This window comes from Micropterus dolomieu, linkage group LG14 (genome assembly GCF_021292245.1).
Source record: "Micropterus dolomieu isolate WLL.071019.BEF.003 ecotype Adirondacks linkage group LG14, ASM2129224v1, whole genome shotgun sequence".
In the NCBI taxonomy this organism is placed as follows: Eukaryota; Metazoa; Chordata; class Actinopteri; order Centrarchiformes; family Centrarchidae; genus Micropterus; species Micropterus dolomieu.
The window spans coordinates 2,577,212-2,602,663 of NC_060163.1; the positions used below are offsets into that span (position 1 = coordinate 2,577,212).

Sequence of the window (25,452 nt, forward strand, 5' to 3'; positions counted from 1 at the left end):
CATTTTTGTAACTTTATTGATAAAAAAGAATGAGATTTGTATGAAAGTTGGCCTCTGAACGATGAACTAACTCCGTCCAGAGAACTGATGAGTGTTCCCCCAGGAACCCCTGCTGTCCCATGACAGGACTTGAGGTCACTAATGGAATGGGAATAACAATGTCTCGGTTTTTGACAGACCTGTAAGACCTCACAGAACATGAACAGCAAAGGTTAATTGACAACCATTTGAGACCATATAAAGCAGTGAATGATCATTTTGGCAGGCAGTGTTAACTTAAATATTTAACACTAAAATCAACTTTGAGCACATTTTGAAAAGTCAAAGTACTTTACACTATAAGTATTTTATTTCCCCTGAGGTTTGGTGGCAGGGTAGACGTTGTTTTGTGTAGAGCCCTGAGTGCTCGGCCGTTTTGGACGTGCAGTCAGTCCTGCGCGGTGACTTTGGCTTGAGTTGGCGGCCTCTCCTTTCATAAGCAGGCTGATGATGTTTTCTATGGTTATGATGGTACTGTGTGCATTAGCGTCTGCCACATAATCACTGAGTCCTTAAGTTACTTATGGTCCTAATGGTGGTATTGTACTGTTAGGATGCAGGTACTTAAAGGTTCTGTAGAATGGAAAACTGGATTTACCTTGGCATAGTTGAATAAAAAGAGTTCAGTGCATGTAAATGATGCACCGTGCGCCTCAATCTCTATTGTTTCCTCCTTCATAATATAAATCTCATGCAACCAAAATACTCCCAAAAAACAGGGAAATGAGCTGGTTTCCGGGCAGGCGTTGTCTCATATCTCATATTCTCATATTAGAACTGTAATGTTTGCCCAATTATTTCCGCAGCAGTGCGGATGTCCATGAGCACCCCAGCTGTTTTGGGCCTCACCTCCTAAGTCTTATAATGGCAGGAAAATCCTGTTAATATGACCACAGAATCATTACAGATATGATTATTCATGTTTGCCTATTTTGTCTTAATTTACAGCTTTTGACAATGACCTGTAGAAATTAACATAGTAGTAACAAAGTAGGCAGTAATGACATGCAGCTAAGTAATTAATATTACTTCCTATAAATTTAGTGTGTGTAAGATGTTTGCTAGCGTTAACCCCCTTCCCTTTTCCAGCACTTTGGAAACAACAGCCAGACTTCTCTTGGTCATGAGAAGCTGCAGCATTTGTTAACTGACACATTCTAGCCTACACTGTACATTTACTGCCAGACATACATGTCTGTGACGTCTGTAGTCTTTCCTGGCAGAGAGTTGCCAGTCAAGAAATGAGGTTTCTGTAGATAGTAATACTAAGAAATTATATTTACTTACTTATTCAGTAAAACCAGATGTTTTTATGAATATTATTGTTATTTGTTCATTAATAAACAACAGCCACATCAAGAAATGAAGAGCTACATGATGTCTCATACTCCTGTAATACAGAGGGTTGGCTCATCTGGACTAACATACCAAAGTAAATGAAGAACATCTCAAAAACTATCACATCTAGTGCATCAAGTACGACCACTGACAGATAACAGGACAATGTAAGCCTCACTGTTTCTGCACCACAGCCCATTATAAACCACATAATACATGACGTTTACAAATGCATTGGCTGGGGAGGATCAAGGGTCCTCTGGCGTTGCTTAATTTATTAGATAAGCAATCTGCAAATCTTACCAAAATGTTGTTTGTTTTTTTTTTAAATGCAACAGAAACACAAAGTAGTACTGACAGCCATATTTCAGTTTGTGGTAAAACAGTGCAACGTTTTAATGGATATTTGTGAATGAAAGTATTCATTATTGGTCACTTGACAGGCACACGGTCATATTATGTGTCACTGTTAGCAGTAAAAGAAATTTGGTGTTTTCCACCAGGGCAGTATTCAACAGAAGTTTAGCTGCTGATCTGAGCTTCCCTGCTGTTACCGTTTTATTGCCAATAATATTCATCAGTGGTTTGTGCATGCAACAAGATAAGACTCTGACAGGGGAAACACGCCACGGCTCTTGGTGATTATGGCCAGCCTCTAGCTAAAGCTATCAAACAACAGCTTTCATTTGCATCGCTAAAGTCCGACTAACTTAATAACTTATCCAGCAGAAAACAGACAACTTCAGCTCTGCTTTGAAAACATCTGTCCCACATCAAAGCCTTCCATCTGGGAAAATCCACACCGATTATATCCATGACTTTTTGCCATCATCTCCTCTGGCTTCATGGTGGGTTGTCGCTTTGCACACACTGGACCATTCTTCCTCTGACAGGTGGGCTGCTCAGGAATGTGTCAATGAAAGAGTGTTGGTGATTACACTGCAGCAATGGAATGATATATGTGAGTGCCTGAGAGAAAGAGTAAAAACGCTTTCAGATGAGAAAAGGACAAATAAACGAAGTGCAACAGAAAATTCTTTGTGCAGTCAGTTGGAGCTGGATAGAGAGAAATAAAATAAAAAGAGCACAGTGCACAGGTGAGATCAGGTCCTGGCAACTGTTGCTGCTGTAGACTGTAGCTTAATTTTGAGGTGAATGACTATTCACATGCTGTCTGCAGGTGTGTTTGCGTTGGGCACCAACTCAGCTTTGACTGAGCACATTTTCCCATGTTGCCTTTATCTGGTGCATGACAAAAAAAGTTAATTTCCCAGTGTGTTCCCATGCAAAGTTAAATTACACTACTACGACTTCTACTTTTGCATGATGCCAGTAAGTAGTTTTTTGTTGGAAATGGTTAATATTAGGGCTGAACGATTTGGGGAGAAAATCTAATTGCGATTTTTCTGCCAGATATTGCGATTACGATTCGATTAGCGTTTTTATTGAAGTGTTGCTAAAGTTCAGTGTTCACTGCCGGTCTATTTTTGACAGAAGCCACGTCAAGCAGCACAGAGCAGATGAACCAGGCAGGAAGTCAGACACAGAACACCCTTTGCAGACTCCCAATCGTACGTCAACAATATACACAGTAAAACAGACAAAAAAAAAGAAACAATTTAAGTATGTAGCCTACTTAACCATGGTAGAAGCCCCAAATTGATTGGTGAGTAGGACCGTAACAGGAGGCGTATGGCGCTTGTGATTGGCGAGCAGATCTGTCACACAAGGATGACACCGGAATGAATTTGTAACTGCGTGACTGTTTAAAACGGTCAGATACGCTGTTTAATTAACCTACATTTTAATCTCCGTCTTCACAATAAGCTAATCGCATTCTTTCAATCAATCGTATCGATTTGAAAACGATTAATCGTTCAGCCCTAGTTAATATGGTAAAAAAGCAGGATGAACAGACTGGGATTGTTATTGGACAGAAGTGATGTGTTGATACTGATTTTGATATTTTGTCTTATCAGAAATCCCTAACATTTGGTGTAGTTGTGAGACCTCACCAAGATGCAGTTTAAAAATAAGCTTTTTTATTGGTATACTAGTACTTTGTACAAAAGTACAGAAGATTATGTCAGCTGATTGCTGTGTTTGGTGGTGGATTTGTGACATCACAAACACACGTTGCTGGGGAGTTGCAGAGCGCCCTCTGGTGGACAAACACTCATAACATGATAGAAGGATCCATATCCCTCCATTTCTTTTTTAATTGTCATTTATCGGCTGTTGTAAACACTGATTTATGTCCAAATATCGGGCTACTCTGTTTATCGTCTCTCTCTCTGTATATATATATAATATATAAAGAGTCCACTATATTTGAAGCTGCGCATCTGCTCAACTGTCTTGCCATGGATAAAGGTGGGGTTCAGTCCAGTGTTGGGTGTGTTTGATATGCCGATGACCAGTTCTCTTGTTTTGGTGATGGGTGAAGGGCTGGTCCAGTCATTTGTGTAGAGGGTGTAAGGGAAGGGACTGAGGATCTGAGGGGCTCCGTTGTTGGTGATGACGGTCGATAATGTCAATGTGCCTGGTCTGATCTGTTTGCTGAAGAAATTGTGAGTGGATGAGGGTAGGACAGATGCTGAGATGGTGAAATTACACTTACTAGCTTTTTAGAGCTTTCAACTGCAAGTATGGAACTGCAGTCATACATGGGGGGAGGTGGCAACTAATGTTTCTGGTCAAAGATTTTCTCTGGTTTTGGATGTGAATGTCCTCCTTGATCTTTGTCTGGCTGTCCACTGACTCCTGGCCAATGACCTTTGCCCTCTATCCAGTGGATGCTGTGGGTGGTTTGATCTGGTGTTCACTTACAGCTGATGTCTGTTTCTGCTGTTCATTCGGTCTCGATTCTGTTTCACTGATGTCGTGTTCCACAGCTGCTGCATGTGACCACTCCTGTTTGCCCAGAGTACCCCATGGACCACATTGTGTTGGTTTTAGGAAACAACATGAATTTTCCACTGGAAAATTTAGTTTACAGCTGGTTTAAGCCAAATAAAATCCAAAGGCTAGTTACTTACAACACTGTCACTGCATTAAGCGGTGCGGTACCAGAAAAAATGTATGTACCCTGGAAATGTTGTATTAGGCGAAGGTATGTTTACACAATAGTCAGGGGATACCGCTGCACACTTTGGGACAATCTTTCTTCAAAAGCAGCTGGTGTTACATTCAGTTCTTTTTCGTATAGGCATTGCCGCTATTAGGTTCATCACCCCCCGGTTAATCCCCCAATAGCAACAGCTCTTAGAGGGCAAAGTCTATACGAAATAGAATGTGGGGTTCCAATGCGTAAACAACGTTCAAGTCAGTGGGTACTTTATGGTATGAAAACAGATGTTTTCAGTACCAAAGCAAGTGTGAAATTAAAACATGCACACATGACCGACTTGCTGTTGGAGACATTACTCACAAAAATGCTTGTTTTTGGTCACTAACAGAATACCTTACAGTATGTCAGACTAGTTTGTGGTATAGAACAATAATGCTACTGAGCTCTTGTTATCAATGTGTGTGTCTGTGTGGTATCCTCCACTGTTGTTTCCTTCCCTTCTCATAGTGCTGCATTCTTTGAAACACTACACCCAAACTGTTTTGTTCCATTGCCTCCTCAGACACACAGAGCCACTGTCTAATGTAGAACAACGGTCTTATACATCTGCCTGGGCTGGTCTGTGGTCAGTACTAGTCCACAGTAAAGACAGAGCGTCTACAGTGCAGAAGCAGCAAGAGGGAGAACAGGGATTCTGATTCTGCTTATCGATTCTGGTTCTGTGTGTGGTTGACGGTGTAAGTTCGCCACAACAGGCGATGGTCATTCACCTGCATTCGCGCATGTGAGACTGTACAAAGCTAATTAGCTTCCCACATGCATTGCACTTTGCCTTGTCGTTTTCTTCTTCTTTGTCTAAAGTAAGTCACACACACAAAAGTGTATTGCAGTCCATCTTTCAAGCTGTTGAACTCAACTCGACCAAGCTGATCTCAGGGCAGGTCTCTTCTCAGGGCACAACAATAAAGAAGCCTTGTCAGTGGTTACAGAACGTCCCATGCGAGTGTCACTGACTGCTGTTCATGTTGGATGTAGTGTTTTTTTTCATCCAGAGATGATAGTAATTCATTAAACATTATTGTCACTGTCAGCATCACTGACTGAGTTCTTGGCATATCTGAGTTTTGGGAAACAGTCCATCAAATTTCAGTATTTCAATGTGAAAAATGATTCGTCTGCACCAGTGCAAGTGACTATCAATTCTGACATCCAGGTCAAATATATAATATATATTCACTGAGCTCCATCTCAAACTCTCTCAGTAGCAAATCATTAGCAAAGAGCAGCATTGTACAAAACATTCATGTAGCTCCTAATATTTAGCTGGCGCATGATCGTCTCTTTCACCAGTTAAAATCGAGGTTTTTCCGTTACTGATGATGTCGATTATGTTGATGATTATCTTGATGATCACTTATCCAGTGTACGGGGTCACAGGGGGGCTGGAGCTAATCACAGCTGACACTGGGCGAAAGGCGTGGTACACCCTGGACAGGTCGCCAGTCCATCAGACAGGGACATAGACAGACATCCAGTCACACTCACGCCTAAGGACAATTTAGAGTCACAAATTAACCAAGCCTGCATGTCTTTGGATGGTGGGAGGAAGCTGGAGAGAACCCACGCAGACACGGGGAGAACATGCAAACTCCACACAGAAAGGCCGGGAACGACCAAGGTTTGAACCCACGATCTTCCTGCTGTGAGGTGACCGTCCCATATAGGCCCATATAACTTCCATCCATCCATCGTCAACCACTTATCTTGCGTACAGGGTCGCGGGGCCATATAACTTAAGCTGCTGAATTTATTTTTGTTTCAGTGGTAACATGAATATTGCAGGGGCTTTACTCCAATGGCCTATTTGTGGTTGCTTGGTAGGGAAGGTAAAATGTGTCACAACATGCCATTATAGTAAAAAAAAGCATTGCGGGGGTACAGAGATGAAAATTATATTCTCCAGATGTAAGACAACATGCTTGTTTGGTACAGAATCCAGCAAAAATCATTACCATACCTACTGAAATCATGACTCTGTCAGAATAATGGCAAAATGTTTTTGGTTTTTTGCAGATCGTTCAGGTCCATTGCTTGCTGATTTAGGAATTGTAGGTGTCTCTGGCAAACACTTAAAATCAGAAGATGCTACGATTAAATGTAGATAGGTTACCGTAGTAAAGGCTGGACTACAAACGAGCTGTTTTCAGGCAGTACAGAGCAGAGCTTTCTGTGGGAGATGGGAACTCCCTTTGGGCTGGACTTTGGGCTTTTTCACTTTGCAAACCTGTTACATGCACAAAAAAGATAGAACTCAATAAAGGAGAGGGGAAAAGTTAAAAGTTAGTTTAGTGAAATGGTGAGTGTGCATGTTTGTTGTGTTTGTAAAGCATGCTGATTATTTGGTTTGGTTTCAGAATGTTATGGTAAGTTGGTCAAACACCTGAAATATAACACAGTTTTGTTAAAACTTCATTTCAATTTAAAGATGACATGTCCCTCTGTGAATTGAAAAAAGATGAGACATCTTGAAGTCAGTGTATAACCATATGAATGCCCTGTCTTTGAGTGAAAAGATTGGTTTCTACATTCCTGAAAAGAGACAATATACATCTGTATATGAGGGTTATTCAGACAGCAGCTCTCTCTCAGATGAAAACAATTCAAAGAAATGCTTAAAATGTTGACGTTATTTTTAGCTTAGAACGATTTTCACAGTTGACTAAAAAGAGGTCAATTAGTGACATTTCCCTGACTTCAACTGGGAAATATTACAAGTGTATGCCTCTAATCTGACCCATCCTACTCATGTGAGCACATGGTCTGTGCCTTATATACATTTTTTGTTTAGCCAACAGGATAAGACAGACATTAGGTAGATGTTCAGTGTCAGTAGCACAGCTGTAGGACAAGACAGGCACATAGTCTCTTTCACCTGAAGGTAATATATCAGTTAAGCTTCTGAATTGTGCAGCTGAACTGTTTGTTTCAGTGGTAACAAGACTATTGTAAGGGCTTTACACATATTCTTCTCCGTGTGCTTTTTGCAGCCCAGTTGACCAGTAAGAACAGTTGATTGTCTGGTTGTTCAATCTCTTTTTTTGGCCTATTTTGCCTAAAGTGGCCTTAGGCCACATCCTCCCTCATTACACAAATACATATCAACTGAAATGCTTAAACATCCAATAAGCATTCAACTTTAAACAGCTTGGGGTTGGAAAGTATGCATAAAAATGATATGGTCAAAATACTCACTTGCCTAATAATTGTGTACACAGTGTAAAATCATGACTCAGATCACAATCTCATTATCAGTATAATTGCAATATGATTTTTGCATATTCAGCCCTATTGCTTGGTGATTTAGGTATTGAAGATCATTGTAGGTATCTCTGAATGAGATGAGCTAACTGTCTAAGATTTCAAAGTAAAGTAACGATGTTAGCATAGACTGTATGGCTGTTAGAGACCTCTACAAATAACTTAACATGACACAATGGGCTTTGTGTATCTTGGATTCAAATGTAACTTCTGGGTAAAAAACACTGAGGCCAAAGCATTAAGAGTTAAAACCAGTGTAAAGCATGATTATTTGAATTGTGCTGTAAAAGTCACTGTGTGCAGAAAGGGTGAGGCTGTCGTGGATGCATTTGAGTAGTGCCATGGAATGGCTCTTTGTAATGCAGTACTGCCCACTTGTGGCTATATAGTGGATTCAGTGGGATTCATCTGTCTCATGTCTCCTGTGTCATGTCTCTCATTCATGACTCTGCTGTGTGTGTGTTCTATCTGTGTGAAGGAAACAATCATCTTCTGCATTGTTTGTATTTTACTGATTAATAGAAAGCTGCTGAGTGGTGCTGGTACATACATATATTGTTAATGTTTTGTATTAGTCAGTGAAATATATTTGATATTTGAGGACTTTACCAGTGTGGTTAGAATGTGTGTGTGTGTGTGTGTGTGTGTGTGTGTGTGTGTGTGTGTGTGTGTGTGTGTGTTACAGCACTTGCATGTGGTATTGTTGAGGGGCTCCAGGGTCTCTATTCAGCGTCCTCTGCTGCTGTGTTGGTGAGTTTAGTACTGTCATCAGCCTCCTCTTTATCCCTCTATTCATCCTGTCTCTCTTTGTCTGTGTCTCTTTTCTCTCTCTGTCTGCCACTCTCCTAAAAACAGTTGTCAGTTTAAATTCATTTCTTGGAATTAATGAGACATTATATCCGAGTATACAGTATCTTTTAGGTTTTGCCCTAAATTACAAGACAAGTGTTCTAACAGTCATCCCTCAAGTTCATCCAAACAATAAGACATAATCTAAAATCTTGTCTGGCATGACAACGAAAATTTTGTGTAAAAACTATAGATTAGATTCTTTATTGCCCTTTTCAGGAAATTTGTTTCCACCATCTATATCGACATTACCTCACATATACAACATGAACATACATAGCAATGTGCTTTACATTATTTGCAGAAATTGACACACAAACAAAGGGGGAATTTATAGACATATAAAAAAAAATCTTGTGTTACTTTCTCAACCTCCATCTGTTTTCTGGGTTTATTGCCAGAACATGTGTTATCTCTGACATAAATACAGTCATTGGAAAATGAAGACAGGTTTTTTGGATTGAAGAGCCTCAGACCGCGATCCACCCGGCCCAAACAACCGGACCAGGTGCCACGGGGGGTGTGGTGATGACTCAGAGGAGAAGAAAGAGAGCCATTTGGACTTAATTCTGCTCCTAAAGATGAAAGATGTGGACAAAATGGGTCTCATGTTGACCAAACAACGGAATTCAGAGCTTTCTTGTGCCCACAGCGTTACAGAGACCTGCCCCATCAACATCCCGGATCAAGCATTCGGCAGGTGGTCCATATTCCGAGCAGTCAGCGCAAGACTCCGGCAGCATGAGTGGAGGTGTTTTACATCGATGATGCTTGGTGCACAAATGCAGTCAAGATGGACTGTTTCCCAAATGTAAGACGTTGTTTATTGTGAAGATGAAACTTTCCTATTATCTTCTGGTTGCTGCTGTTTACATTCACCCCAGAAGCAAATTCAAAAAATGCACTGTTGAATGTTAGGGGTGTATATGTGTCTGTATATAAATAACTTTATATATTGTTTTTATTTTTTATCATATTTTTATATAGGCCTACACTTAATTATATGTTGTATGTGTAGCATGAAGGAACTACAGATTTTGTGCTGTATAATGACTGATAAACAACTTTGTACCTTGTATTGTTTGCTACGTAGCAGAAGGGAGTTACAAACTTTACAACATGTTGTAATGTGACAAATAAACCTACCTTGTAACTTGTACCTTGTACTCTTCTGGACAGAGACATCAGATAATGTACCTGTAATCTGCTGGAGTCACTCTCCCAGTTTAGTAGTCACAGTCTCTAATGTGCCTATTACCACTGTGACCACTTTGGCCTTCATCTTCCACATCTGTTCCAGTTGTTCCTTCAGCCCCTTGTACTTATCGATCTTCTCATGCTCCTTCTTCCTGATGTTACTGTCAGCTGGGATCGCCACATCTATCACAAATGCCCTCTTCTGATCCTTGTCAACCACCACTATGTCTGGTTGGTTAGCCAGTAACTGCTTGCCAGTCTGGAACTTGAAGTCCCACACGATCTTAGCTCTACTGTTCTCAATCACTTTTGGTGGTGTATCCCATTAGGACTTGGGGAGTTGCAACCCATACTTGCACAGATGCCCCTTTACACTACCCCAGCCACTTGCTTATGCCTCTCAGTGTATGCTGTCCCCGCTTGCACTGTACACCCTGCTACTATGTGCTGGACTGTCTCAGGGGCATCTTTGCACAGCCTGCACCTTGGGTCGGGTGTGCTATGTAAATCCCTGCCTCTATGGATTTCGTTCTTAGGGCTTGTTCTTGTGCTGCCATGATCAGAGCCTCTGTGTTGTCCTTCAGGCTGGCCTTTTCTAGCCACGGGTAGGATCTCTTGATATCAGCCACTTCCTGTATTTACCAATGATACAGCCCAGGACGGGGCTTGGTCTTCCACACTATTTTCTCTTCTTCCTAATCATCTTCTGTCTTCTGCTGCCTGAGGCACTTGTTTAGCAGTTCATCCTGGGGGGGCATCTGCCTCGTGTATTGATGGATGCTCCTTGTTTCATCCTGGATAGTGGCTCTGATAGTCACTGATCCGCGCACTCCCACTTCTCTTTGCTCATGGAGTCTCAGGGATTGGGGGCAGAATCCTCCATGTATTAAGTTGTGTCTTTACATCAGTGGCATATACAGTATCTCTTCCTGTGGCCAGCTTTCTATTCCAGCTGGGTAGTTGATGACTGGTAAGTTGCTGCCGTGGTATGTTGACGGTTTGGAACTTATTCCCGAACAAAAACAAAACAAAACAAAGAAAACTCCCACACACTGTCTAAGTTGCAAAAAACTATTGACACAACGTTTCGGTGCTAGGCCTTCATCAGGCAAATGGTGTTACTAAGTGAGAAGCCATCTTTTGTAGGAGGTGACTTGTTTGTATATCACCTACTTCCTACATCAAGTAAGGCACCAATTACAAAAACATTCATTCATATTTCCATGGGATGAGTGTAAATTTCTGTATACTGAATGTTCATCAAAACAATATCATAATCTGCACTCATGAACAGACATACTCTCAAATCTTACTGGTACCCTCTATATCAATAGACAAATAGCTTAGAGGAAATATAATAAACAACAATAGATAAATATAGGAAATCATAATACATACAACATATGGCCCAAAAAATAGGTCCAAAAGACAACACTATCAAACTTCAGTATAGATATAGTTTAACAATGAAAATTATAACATTTCTAGAAAAAACACTGTTAATGTTAAAATCTCCACATTATGTATACAACAAATGACTTGTGGCATCAGTGCATACATATATAAATGAACACAATCAACAGGACACAATATTTTTTGATGGTCCTGATAATATATGTACATATTCATACGTATCCAGGACTGTTTTGGGTTAAAACAGGGGAGCCCTCAGGTAAATCTTAAGTAACAAAACACAGCCTATATATAAATGAGTAGAAATGTAGAGAATCACAGGAAAATGTTAAGCAGCAATTCATCATTGAGTCCCTTTGGAGCCAATGTTTGCAAAGTATAAATCCAGTAAGCCTCATGCTGTTTAAGTAATTTATCGTGGTCACCGCCCCTAGGTGGTAGGGTGACCTGTTCAATGCCACAGAACCGAAGTGAAGCAATATCATGGTGAGCATCATTGAAGTGTACAGCTATGGGGTAAACCTGATCATTTCTGCGTATAGTACTTTGTGCTGGCTGATCCTTTGTTTGAGTTTTCTAGTGGTTTTCCCAACATAAGCAAGACCACAGGGACAATGTATCATGTAAATCACGTGTGGATGCACAAGTGATGACACCGTTAATGGGAAATGTTTTGCCTGTGTGAGGGTGGGTGAAATGATGTGTTTTGGTAGTATTATTACACTGTGCGCAACTGCCACAACGATAGTTACCCTTTGGAAGAGGGTGTAAGCGTGTCTGAATGTCCTGAGTGGGATTGGTCTTGTACTCCAAATTGGCACGGACCAAATGACCCTTATATTTTACCCCCTTTTTGTAGAGGTGGATCTCGAAAAATAGATGAAAGTTCAGGGTCCGACTTTAAAATGTGCCAGTGTTTTTGAAAAACAGATCGGATGGCAGAGGAGTGTTGAGTAATGCATGTTACAGAGAATTTCTTGTGTTTTTTAGCACTCTTTTTGAGTAAGCTGGAATGCGTTTTCTTAAAGCCAAATCATATGCTTGATCGATGTGAAGGGTACCCCCGCTGGGCAAATCTCTTTTTCATGTCTAACACCTTTTCAATGTAGTCCTCCGTGGAATGACAGATCCTTCTCAGTTGAAAAAATTCACTGGTAGGCAGACTATTTTTAAAAGGAGTAGGATGAAAGTAACAAAGTGTTTTTGTCAATATCTTTCCAATAAAGAGTTGTAATGATGGAGCCGCTGTTGTTTAGAACCCACATATGTAGGAAACTCACTTTTTCCTTATTATAGTTAGATGTAAATTGAAGATTACTGTTGAAACTGTTCAACAAAGGTACAAATTCTGTAAGTTCGTCTGAACTACCATTAAAAATACAGAAGATGGCATCTATGTATCTGTACCATTTTACAATCCTAGACAAATGTGGGTTCATAACTGGATTCAAGACAAGTTCCCTCTCAAAAAAACAACAACAAATAAATTAGCATAATTAGGTGCACAAATGGTGCCCATGCTTGTGCCTGAAACCTGCAAATAGAAATCATCTTAGTAGAGTAGTTACTAAGTTACATCTTGCTAAAATAGTTGTATTTCATGACCAAATTTGCTAGGTCAACGATAAGTTGGTTAGGATGGTTGGATGTACTGTTCCGGCCCTGTAAATAAAAACTTAGTGCCTCCAGACCGTCTTCATGTGGTATATTGGTATAAAGGCTCGTGGATCTTATTCCTGCCATTTGGCTGGGTTCTCAGCACCTGTCTTACCTCCTGGAGGTATTTGGTTGTAGCTGTCCTCGTTGCCTTCTCATCATGGCTCCCATTAACCTGTGGAATGCCCAGGTAGGCTATTTGTCGGTGTCTTGTATGTCTGCTATCCTGCCTTCCGCTGTAGATCCTGGTGAGTTGGATCAGTGAGTCCACGTCTCATTCCTTCTTGGCATACAGCTTAATGTCATCCATGTATAGGAGGTGGCTAATGGTCACTCCACTTGGAAACTCCACTGTATCCATATACACTCTTTGCGATGATCTGGAGTAAGCAGAACAGCAGCGGGGACAGTGCATTAACTTGGTATATGCCGCACATGATGGTGAGTTGTGCGATGGCCTTGGAGTTGGATTCCAGTGTTTTCCCGCATTGAGTTCTTGATGAAGGTTATCAATGCTGTTGGTCTTGTATAACCAAGCACTCTAGTATCCATTTGTTGCGCACTGAGATCCAAGCTTTCTTGTAGTCAATCCAGGCACTGCTCAGGTTTCTCTGCCTAGTCTTAAGCTGATGATACACGGAGCAACTTTTAGAGCAATTGTGCAGTGCAACGTTGCCGTCAGTGGTAATGAGTAAAGATTAACGTCGTAATCCCCTTCCCCCACCACTCCTCCACCCGCCCCGTACCGTCCCTATCCGTTCAAAACATAGTCGGACTTGCCACTAGCAAGATTGCCCAGCAACATTGCTCAAAAAGTTGCCCCGTGTATCATCAGCTTTAGAGTCTTGGGTGATTGCTCTTTTGACTAGTAGCTGGTGCTTTGACCCTTGTTTCCAATGACCTTCTGAGCTTGGCTCATGTATTGACTCATGTGTCTAATCAACTTAGCTGCTATGATGCCTGAGAGGAGTGTAGAGAGGCAGGTTATTGGCTGGTAGTTTGAAGGTGTTGTACCCTTGTTGGTAGGGGTGGACAAAATGGCAAAAATATCACATCATGATTTATTTCAGGCAGGATCATGATTCTTGATCTTATCACGATTCCTTTATTTAAATGTTGGTTTTTAAGATTATTTTGCAAGTTAGCGGTTTATTGGTTTAAAAGAGAAAAATAACACTACTTTATTAATCGTATACAATGTAGCGAGTAATTCATTCAAACAACAAAGAACTGATTCATTATGGTCTTATAACATTTTAAAGATTTTAATATACATTTATTTATTTGATTTTCCCATTAATGAATGTGCTGTTTGCTTCTGCGTAATTAAAAATACAAAGACAGGGAGGGACATGTTGGCAGATATTAAGTGGCGTTTACAGTAGCCAATAGCACTGAATGTGTGTTAATTCTGTAAACGCCGTTTCAACGCGATAACTAGCCACAGATACAGACAGATACAGTTAACTTAATAGCGGTTTAGCAAAAGTAAATGTATCTTTTCATCAAGACACTGTAAATCACCTCGGTACTATATTTCTGTTAGTCTCTGTGTTCAGTCCGGTTCATGCCACGTTCACTGGGAGGCTGCTGAGCGCGGTTTCGTTGCCCGCTCGCTCTTTTCCGGTCCTGGTGCCCAATCCGGAGCCGCTCGCTGACATTATTCTGGCTTGAAAACCTCCAGTGCTTGAGTAGAGGTGTAACGTTAAACACAATACACTCCCCAGGTGCTCAGAGCTCCCAGTCCGGTCACTAAGCTAACTGAGCTAATTATATAACAGCAGCTAGTTAGCCTTGGTTAGTGGTTACTTTAGCAACAAGGAAGACTTTCTGTTCATCAACAAACTCCATAAATCACAGAGAGTTGAGGCAGAGCAGCCGGGGGACATGGGAAACTTCTTTGTTAATTTTATGATGCCCTACAGTTACAGTGTTTCTTTTGTGGACAGCGGAGGAAACAGGCAGCGAGGCAGCTGACTTGCCATGTTGACAGAGCAGCTGTCAACTGCGTACACTGTAGCATGATACTAACAATCTCTCTGAAAAGGCAGATGGAAATATTGTAATCGTTCACGATCTATTATCGCAATATCACACACTGCTACTTGTGGGGATCCTTCATGATCAGGATTGTCCTGCCCTGGGTTAGCCAGTCTGGGTGAATACCTGTTGTTAGCAGTTCACTCATTTGTCCTGCCAGGTGTTTGTGGCGCGCTGTTAGCTTCCTCAGCCAGGAGGAATGGATCGTGTCAGGTCCTAGTGCTGTCCAGTTCTTCATGCTTGAGACTTGCTGTTTGATATAGCCTTTGTGATGATGACTGGTTCTTGTTCTGGGAGGTTGCTGTGTTCTGTTCTTAGTTCCTGCTAGCTAACTCACATCTGTCTGGACTTTGATCGGATCTTTTTCTCCATGGGGGTAACTCTCTGCACGATGCCTTCTTGATTATACCCAAGGATTACTGTTGCAGTGGTAAATATGAGTTCATTGGTTTCTGTGATGGTGGTAGTAGGGATAGTGAGTAGAGCTGAGTTCATATCTGCAAGTATCTCTCCTCAGCTCAGTGGATGCAGTTCTCATGACTGGTGGTGGGCTGTCATCAAATTCTTTAACACTGCTCTACTGTATCAGAGTCAGTTCAGTATATCCATGCTGCTCAGTACTTTTCTTATTCTGTTGGAGCCTCTCAATCTCCAGCTATGATGGTAGCTTCCTTCTATTCATGTTAGATCTTTGGGTTACCAGCTTCTTAGTCAGTGTGGATATTGGCCGTATACTCATTACATGTAACCTCTCTCCTTGGGCTGTTACAGTTGCATTCCACCAATTCAGCATTCTCAGTCCTTGTCCATGTGTGTCTTGTTCCAGTAGGGCCCCAAATTTGCTATTGAAACGGGCTCCCAGGAACTTAAGGCCATCACTGCTGATTGGACAACTCCATGATATTAAACTGAATATATAGCAAATTGTGGTTTGTGGACTTTTAGTCCTAAAAGCTGCAGTTGCCATTCTTTTGTCAGTTCAGTCAATAATAAAAAAGTATAGTGCTTGTTGTTCATCTCAGATGACTTTCCCTTTAATGGCTTTTAAAGCCCACAGGGATTATCTCATTCTCTGTGTTCCTCTCTCATCTAACTTAGCTGTCCGGTTGAGTCGTTCCTCCCTCTCTCTCCCTCTCTCTGTGTCTTCTCCTTTAGACTGAGATCCTGGCTGACAGCTCTTTATTTTCCTTGCTCTCTGCTTTGTTCTTCTTTCTACTCCTTCTCTTGCACTCTCTCTCTCACCATTCATTCTGCCCAAACTTAAGCACTCACTTGACCCCAACTGCAGAACATCTAGAAGTTTACAATAAGTAACAAACGTGGGTTTGTTTGTCCTGGAGCTGATGTCAGGACTTCCGCTCTTTATATTGCTGAAAGGCAGAAGTAAAGACAGTGTGACATCCAGTTTCACGATCCACTTTTGTTAAATTAGATTGTGCTATTAGAAGTTTCAGAATGATTTTGAATGAGATCTTTTAGAAATAGAACCTGGAATGTTAACTTAAACTTTCAACGCTTTCTATAGCAGGTGAGCTAACCAGTTAGCGTAGCCTGTTAACTACTGAGTGGTTTTCAGCCTTATTATTGCATGATTATCTGTCTTTTCACAAGTTGCTTCATGAACATTCTGCCTAGAACAATCGATTCATTGATAGATTTGATAACTGCATTTGACTAGATGTCTTGTTGTTGTACCATGATGTGAAGTAAAGAGAGAGCCAGGCAGCCAGAGAGATGCATCCCTCCTCACGGCCATCATGTGGTTGATCGCCCTCATACGTGAGGCATAAAGAATCAGGGCAGAACAGATGCATATTTTCCTCTTACTCACACATCACATTATGTTATTTTTGTTCTGGCTTGACTGCTACATTATTATGAGTCCTCACAGCCTGGACAACACAGCCAGGACAAAAGCATTGTGACCAATCTGTGCACTTATGACAAAGTGCACAGATTGGTCACAATTCTTTTTCCAAACCAACACTCCTCAAATGGAGAGACACACGCAGTAATCCCAGAATAATGTTTGTTTGTTCGGTTTCAGGCAGCATAACTTTGACTGCACATGTTCTGTTTTACATTCATAATAAAGGAAAGGAACCGTAAAGAATATAAAGGAAAGAAGTAGAAAACAGAGGAGGAGAGAAGCACAAAATAAAAGTATTGTAGAGGCAAAACAAGAGGAGAGAGAAGGACAGGAGATGAGAGATACAGAGGCTGCTGGATGATGTTTGCATGGATGTCAGCCTCGTTTAGCGTCTCTAAATCCCACTTCCCCCTCTTTATCTTGATTCTCCCTTTTTCTTGCTGTCTGTCGTTCTAGTTGCTCTCAGGTGTCAATGAAAAGAGGACTGAGGGGCTGACAGCACAGATAGAGCGGCTGTGGAGGGCTTGGAGAGGATGGACACGTGCACACACAGTCTGCCGTTCACAGTTAGAGTTATTTAAGAAGCACAAACATTTATGCTAGTTGACAGTAGTTTGGTTGTAAGAATTTTTTACTCTCTCAGACACTCACATTTGAACCAGACATACACACAGACTCACGAATTGCTACTAACATTAAATGACATTACTGATCAAAGGAACAGTTTAATATCTTGATAAATACGCTGAGATGAGAAGATTAGTGTCACTCTTGTGTCCGTGTGTTAAGTATGGAACTCATTTCAGGACGTGGTCAGCCTAGCTTTAGCTGCAGTGTTGCATGACAGATAGATGTCATTTTTACATCTACCAAATGTGACGCAATGCATTGTGAGATTGTTAGCAAAAAATAGTGTACATGCCATATACTTTTTGTGGGCAGTTGTGCATGAATTTCACAGTGTCAGGTGAGCTCCTGCTACTAGTCTTAACCGCGTCCCGTCTCCTGGAACATCTTTACAGTTTTTCTCAGTCGCTTTGGTGCATTTCTCGAATCATCCTTAACATTTGCAAAACAGTAAGTGCATTTCTCAAACCAGGTAGTGCAAACGGCACAACACAGTGGTTTACCTGCAAAAGCCCACAACTTGCTCAAAATCCTTAGTCTATCTCTCAAAAGCAAATCTTTATGTCATTGAACTTGTCAGTGCCATCAGAATAACAAGTCCTTGTGTCTTGTTTATGAACAAGCAAGTCAAAATGTTTAGCCATCTTGTCAATATAACAGTGTACTCTCTAAGTATTTTCTGATGTACACTTTGGCTAAGATTTTGATGACAATGATTGAAAATGCACAAGGCTGCCCTTTTTTTGTCTGGCATATATCACTTTCACCAGTACAAAGTTATACATTGCAGGAGAGAGGACAGGAATCACAGATATGCTTTTACTGTTCGTACTGTAATTTGTTGACAAAGCATGTCATTGTAAGAAGAAAAGAAAGAGACAGGACTGCTGCATGGGATACACCCCTTTGGCTGACGTTCCGGTCTTTTGTATCACAGATTCTCTTCCACATCACAACAGATATCTTCATAAATTCACACATTTACAAAAAAATTCTAATAGACATGTATAGAATGTCTATCTATATATATATTACTGCTGACTGTGTATTGTTACTGTTTACTGGTATTGAGTATTGGTATGAGTGTTGTATTGTGATGTTGTTGTTGTCTATTCTTACTTTGTTTATGGTCCTTAAGAAACAACATTTCGTTTAGCTACAGTATATACTTGTAGGCAAAGGATATGAATAAAGTATTAGAACTTTGATTTTTGATAACGTGTTCAACCATTTTGCATGTAGTGAATAATGCAATGAATTTATGTCTAGATGTTTTGGGGGCTAAGATTATTCAACAGAGACTGGTATAATTGTGATCAGCATGACATAAGCAATTGATAATGTAGAAAACAGCAGACAATTCTACATAATCATTTGCATCAGTGTGTCAAGTCATTTGCAATTTGTTTAAAACAATGAGAAAGTGCTTTTATGATGTGCACAAGTGACAAGATGATGTGGAGGTTGAACAATTAGTTTTGAGAATTTCAATTCTGATCTGAGAAATGCACCAAAGCGACTGAGAAATACTGTAATGCACAGACATGTGATTGATATCAATCTTCTCATATCATTATTAGGGATAAAACAGTATGAAAATTTCAGATCACGATTATAGTGACCAAAATGTTATCAGTATTATCACGGTATTGTAAAAATGTGCCGAAAAACATCAAAATGTACTGATACACACACTGAAACCATTTCAACAAGTTTTAATACAATTGCCATATTGTTTGCATAAAAAATACCTTTTGTAAACATATGAAAATCATCTAAGTGTGCATTAACAAGATTTTATATTATATAGGTAATACAATGACCCCGTGGACAATTACATGAAAACAAATAAGTCTTTAGAAGAAAGTGACAGTAACTGCAATGAGTCTGTAGCGTTTCTAGATCTGCTGGTTGGTTGAACAGCATAACGTGTTATCATGCGCAGTGGACCAATAGACTCTGCCGACACACGACGCACACAGCAGCAGAACAACGTGTAGCGTTTTTACAAGAGCTTTAGTTTACACGCTGTTAGCAAGTCAGAGAGACAAACCAAAGCTAAAAGTTAACTCACCCTGCGTTCACTGTAAGGTCATTTTCTTCAATCAAGTTTCCCTCAGCTCTTTCATAAAAACTAAAATATGACCGGACTTCAGAGTGACTGAAAAATCTCCAGCAGCGCCGTCTTCCGCCGTTAGGTTGTAATCGACCCAAACAAACCCACGTTGCATTCTGCGCATGCGCGCCTGCTTCTGGGAGACGCTGGACAGTGTTTGCCCTGAGATTATAACAGCGCGGTTAACCGTACCCGGTTACCATGGTAATTAAAATGTGTACGGTAATAATAACCGTCTGGAATTTTACCATGGTTTACCGTTAAACCGGTAATCGTTTCATCCCTAATATACACAGTATGTGTAGGTGCACAATTGTTTTGGAAGGATAATTTGATGCAGACACAGTTCTGTATCGGATTAACTGAATTTGATTCCACCACAGCTTCTCTCCTCAACTCCTCTGGCATAATGTCATCAAACAAATACACCTCTGGTCATATTAATACACACCATTTGCTTAAATACTGTTATTCAGTATCATTATTATGACTTTTTTGAATAAACATAATTCAACTAAGTCATTCATTAAAATCTCGGATGAAGATTTTTTTCTGTCTGTAAATGTACTGGCATGTATACTGAGTTGAATTTTGATTTATAAAATATAAATCCTGGAAATAAAAGAGCCAAAAATCACTACTCTTAGGTTCTTTGGTTAGTAACTGCAATACTGTGCAATACTAAGTCTCCGAGTTTTTATATTTAAAGTTATCAGTTATTTGCCCAAGATATTCTTAGAATTGATATCAAGGTATCAAATACCAGAACTGATATTGGTACAAAAAGCTAATATTTTGTTATTGGTCCGTAAACACTCACAACCACACACAACCACAGCTGACTTCACAGCGGCCATACTGGTGGGTAGAAAACATGCTGTTCTTTGTCCTGCAAGCACGTGGATGTGTTAATACTGGCTGCTGAGGTAAAGAGTTACACATGAGATTTGAGAGATAAGATTTCCAGTTAACCAGACAGACGCATGTTGTGAAACAAAATAACTGCACAAACAGAAAAGAAGCCCCAAACCCAGAGTAAAAAGTCCATTATATTCCTTACAATAAACATCACAAAAATGTAATATGGATGTCAGCAATTAAACATGCTATGAGGACTACATAAAGTACATTAGAGGGGACTACACTGTTAAATTTGGGACCAACGGAGTTCTCAAGGCTTCACTGTAGACATGGAGTAATGGATTTGCTGAAATGTAGACTGCCAATATGATTACTGTTCTAACTTCAGTCCTGTCAAACAACCATGCACACGCACACCTAAGAACAATTTAGAGTCACCCATTAACCTAGTCCGCATGTCTTTGTACAGTGAACCCACGCATACACGGGGAGAACATGCAAACTCCACACAGGAAGGCCAGGACTGGGATTCGAACCCACGACTGTCTTCATGTGAGGCGACTGCACCACCGTGCCGCCGCTGTTATAACGTTAAGGTGTTTTGGGTCAGAAATCTGCTTGCCTAAAGCAACATTTTTACTTGCCCCCGTTATTGTATAACAACAAGACTTAAGGTAATTATGTTTAATCTTTATAAATAATCAGAACTAGGACAACTAGGACAGTCATAGATGCGAAGCAACATTCTTGCATATCGAAAATGGTTAAACAACACCCCCCCCCCCCGAGATGATTATTATTATGATTATTATTATTATTATTATTATTAATATGATAAATGATCATAAACTTTTGTATTTCTAAATTGGGGTGGGTATCGTAAGGATCTTATTGAGACACTCTTATTGGTGTTTGGTTCTTTTATAATTTTTCACACTTAATATTGGCTCAATAATATCTCACTGGAAGCAAATCTAAAATGTTAATATAAATCATATTTCTGACATAAAATACTGAGTAAATTTTACAAAGAATGAAGAACACAGATCAGTCGGTTTTCGGTCCTTCCTCCCGTCCTCCTCTTCCTCCCTCTGCTGCTGCTGGTAGAGAGTGGTGGTTTGTCTTAGCCAGCAGATAAGTTTACAAGAATGTGCCAAATTTTGAGGTACATGGAAAACTAAGCTAGACCCAAAGACTACATACAGACTGCTTTGGTTTGAGCTAGTTTGTAACAATTCATTGTTAGCTGTGCTAGCACGCTGTGCTTGTCCGAAACACAACAGTAGATTAGAATATCGCTTTCTACAGGCCTACAGGTGCATGTCTGTATGTGGAGGCGCTCAGACACACAGAACACATTTACTTGGCCTGGGATATCTGGCAGTGCTTATTGTTGAGCCGTGCATACTGATTTGGAGAGGTTAACGTTGACATGTCAGTTTTTCATTAGCTTGGCAGTAAAGGGTGATTGTCGACCAGATTGCTATAGCCAGATGTCCCTTATGCTAATATTTTTAGGCATGTAAACAACTGAGCATGCACCGTATAGGCATCATGCATGTATTTTTCCATATTTTACCATGTTATCTCTCTAGCTCTTCAGGCCTTAGATAAGATCAGCCTTAGATAAGAGCACATGGCCCCATTTAATAACTTCGTTGTTTATGGACCTGGTGCATTGCTCCTGACCTTTATTCAAGTGCTTGGTGTTGGATGGTGACATCTGTGCAGGACTTGAAAAAGCAGGGGGTAAAGGTAAAATGTATTATAATAATGAGAACATACATAGGATCTCTCTTTTATGCTCTTTAATTCTACAAAGTTGTGAACATCAGCCCAACATTTGGCAAGAGAAGAACAAGGCTAGAGTACAGTACTATAATGCTTAAAACATATTTGGACATTTCATTGGAAACATTTGTTTCTTTTCTCTGTGAGATGGAAGAATTTAGAAAGTTGCGTGGCGCTGTGGAGAGCCCCCAGCTGCAGTAGTGCATGGATCTTGCGTAATGAGTGAGTGAGTGGGGCGGACCAGGGACAGAAGATCGCAGAGCGAGCGGCCCGCTGCGGACGGTTGGTGATCATTCCCTCTGGCTGGCTGAAGTCTGACGCTCCACATGATCCATAATGTTAGAGAAATATTGAGATTAATGTCAATAAAGCATGCTGTCAATATTTTAGAGCCCCCCCCGAATTTATCACAAATTATGCTTTTAGGGGAGCTGATGTTTTATTAAGGGGTGCTAAACTCCCCCTGGCTCCCCCGCGGTTCGCATCCTGGGCAGGAGTCTCTCAAGTCGTTCTTCAGACAAGCTGTTCCTCCTCTGAGTCAGCAAAGACTGCCCAGGCTAAAGAGCCTCGCCGCAGGTGCACTAGAAGGTATCGCTGTCCTTTCATCAAACAATATGAAGTAATACCTCCACCCCTCGAAAGACGTCTTTGGCAGCCCGTAAAAGTGTTAGGCAAACACGCACCAAAAGGGACGTTTGATTTATTTTTCACTCCTCCAGTTATGCGGATAGTTCAAGAACCAGTTCACAAGTAACGTGATGAGTTTGATATTAGTAACTGTCATGTGATTACTGAAGTTGAACAGAAGTTTGCGTTGCATTACTGCATTACAGACAAAAGTAATCTGATTACAGTAATGCGTTACCCCCAACACGTCTCTTAACACATACTTTAATTAGACTACAGATCAGAACAGCACCAGAGGTATAAACAGTGAGTTCTGATATCTCAGACCCTCAGAACAGTAAAGTCAGGTTCTGGTGTCAACAGCGTTTGCACGATAAGACTGTTCATTGTGCAGAACGGCTCATTAAAACTTATTTGTGCTTAATCTATTTTTCTGTCTCAGGATGATGAGCACATTGTGTTGGAGCCAGGAGATTTATTCCCCCCATTTTCCCCTCCTCCTTCCCCACGGGCCAATGAGAAGAGAGGACCCCAGAGCCCCCAGCAGCACCGTCTCTTCAGAGTGGTCCGGACTCCAGTACTGGACATGGTCAGGTAGGGAACTTGCTCATGTCGGCCCTGGGTGTTGAGAAATGTTTTGTGTGGCTTTTCTGGGTATGTAGTTATTCATGAGCGCCAAATCAATTTTGGGCAAAAATGTTTTCCCTTCTTTTTCTGCATTTCTGCCTTAAGCCTTTAAGAAATCTCTGCATATATTTACATTCATCAGCTCTAAGACCGGGGATGGTGTGTTGATGTATTATTATTATATTCTTACAGGTAGAGAATACTACCAATACGATGAACAGAAAATATGTTTCGTCTCTAGTTAAATTACAAGAGTTAATTCTCTCAATAGCAACACCTAGATGTTATCGGCTCTTTATGAGGAAGAATATATAATAAAAATAATTTTTATGTCCCTTGTGTTTTCTTTTTTATAAATAGGAACACGTTGGAGATGGCATTAGCTCGACCAGTCACGGTGCTCGATAACGAGAGGTTTACAGTGCAGTCGGTTATCACCAAGCTAGTTTGTCCTGTCGTGCTGGTGAGCAGTTAACATGAAGTTTTTTAAAATTGTTGCTGCAATGTATTTGGAGTCACTTGTTTTCTATCTGATGTAATGTGTGCCACCTTATCTCTCCATTTAGGTGGCATTCCTGCTCGTGAACACTGTCCGCTTTTGTTGTGATGCACCCAGCCTCACCCCCAGCCGCTACCATTTCTTTCAACTTCAGGTACAATCATTCAAAACTATAAATGTGTAGCTCCCAAAAACTGGAGTGTATGCGCTATTTTGCCATCAATTTCCCTTATTTACATTAGTAATGTAACAGTCAACCTAATCTAATCAGTTGTACAACATTTCCATTGTAGTACACTTTTTAAAATGATGTGGTAGATGTAAACATGTGAAATTGTATTTGCAGTTGATGGGTGTTCTGCCCATCTTGCCCTTGCTCTTCCCCGTCATGTGGGTGCTGCTGAATGCCTTCGGAGAGGCCAGGGTCCTTGCTGAGTTCAGCCGCGCATCACCAGCTGGTCTGGTGAGGCACACGCACATAGAAATGCACATAGACTTAACGTTGTGCACTGACAGGAAAGACAGCTTTAGTTACTAACAAGAAGGATTGTGTTGCTGTGTTAACTAATCCACACACACACACACACACACACACACACACACACACACACACACACACACACACTGTAGGGTTAGACTGATATCTGGGTTTGATTCCATGCAGTGGACAACAGGACTGATATACATATATATATATAAACTAGGGGTGGGAATCTCTAGGCACCTCATGATGTGATTATAAAACAATGCGGTGCATCTTGATTCATCTTTTTTTCCCTAGTATTTCTGAACAATTACCAAGCATTTCATTTGCACGTTAAAATCCAAAAGAAACATCTCCTCATTAGCTTAAAAGTTTGCATCCCTAATTTATTTTACTAACCTCCTAACCACCGTCCTTTCTTTAACAGCCAGAATTGTACACCAGTATAGTCTAAGTCTGACAACTTACTGTTCCTCTGCTAACTTTCACTGTCACTTTCTGCAGCCCGCTCTATCACATTCGCTCACCCACACACTCACTACGCCGACACAGGATACACAGGGAGCCAGCCAAGTGTTGAGTGTAGTGGTATTAATGATCATGTGATATTTTAGTAGGGCGCTCATTCAGCAGCTGTGGTGCGCCACACTGGATTATGCAATACTCCTCATGATGATTAAAATGATGAGGGTGCCTTATTTAAATTTGATGTTTACTTTAATTTGTCCAATCACTTTTGATCCCCCCCAAATCAGGGGCTATATGAAATGGGCTACAGTTCCTACACAGTTTAGTAAATGTGAGTGCTGTCTTGACTCACCAAGGCAATCAGTCTTGGCCACAGATGTCCAATAACATTCCAGTGTTTATGTGCTAATCTTCCTGTCATTCAAATTCTTTGGGCTTGAGTACAGAAACAAATTATTTTTTGTTGTTGTCTAGATGTTTACTGACTGCACTATATGCTGTTTCATAGGTTTTTCCCTGCTGGATAGCTTTAATTCAGAAATATTGATGGTGATGTTAAAAA

General features: G+C 40.7%; 1 protein-coding gene across 1 annotated transcript in view; it reads left to right on the forward strand.

The window, feature by feature from the left end:
* Window positions 1–13,040: 13,040 nt before the first annotated feature.
* tmem94 (transmembrane protein 94) overlaps window positions 13,041–25,452 on the forward strand; it is a 339,697-nt gene continuing 327,285 nt past the window's right edge. Inside the window, exons 1-5 of the mRNA XM_046069699.1 lie at window positions 13,041–13,070; window positions 23,255–23,406; window positions 23,800–23,902; window positions 24,006–24,092; window positions 24,285–24,401. Of these exons, the coding sequence (XP_045925655.1) occupies window positions 13,041–13,070; window positions 23,255–23,406; window positions 23,800–23,902; window positions 24,006–24,092; window positions 24,285–24,401 (489 nt within the window). The remainder of the gene's footprint in view (window positions 13,071–23,254; window positions 23,407–23,799; window positions 23,903–24,005; window positions 24,093–24,284; window positions 24,402–25,452) is intronic.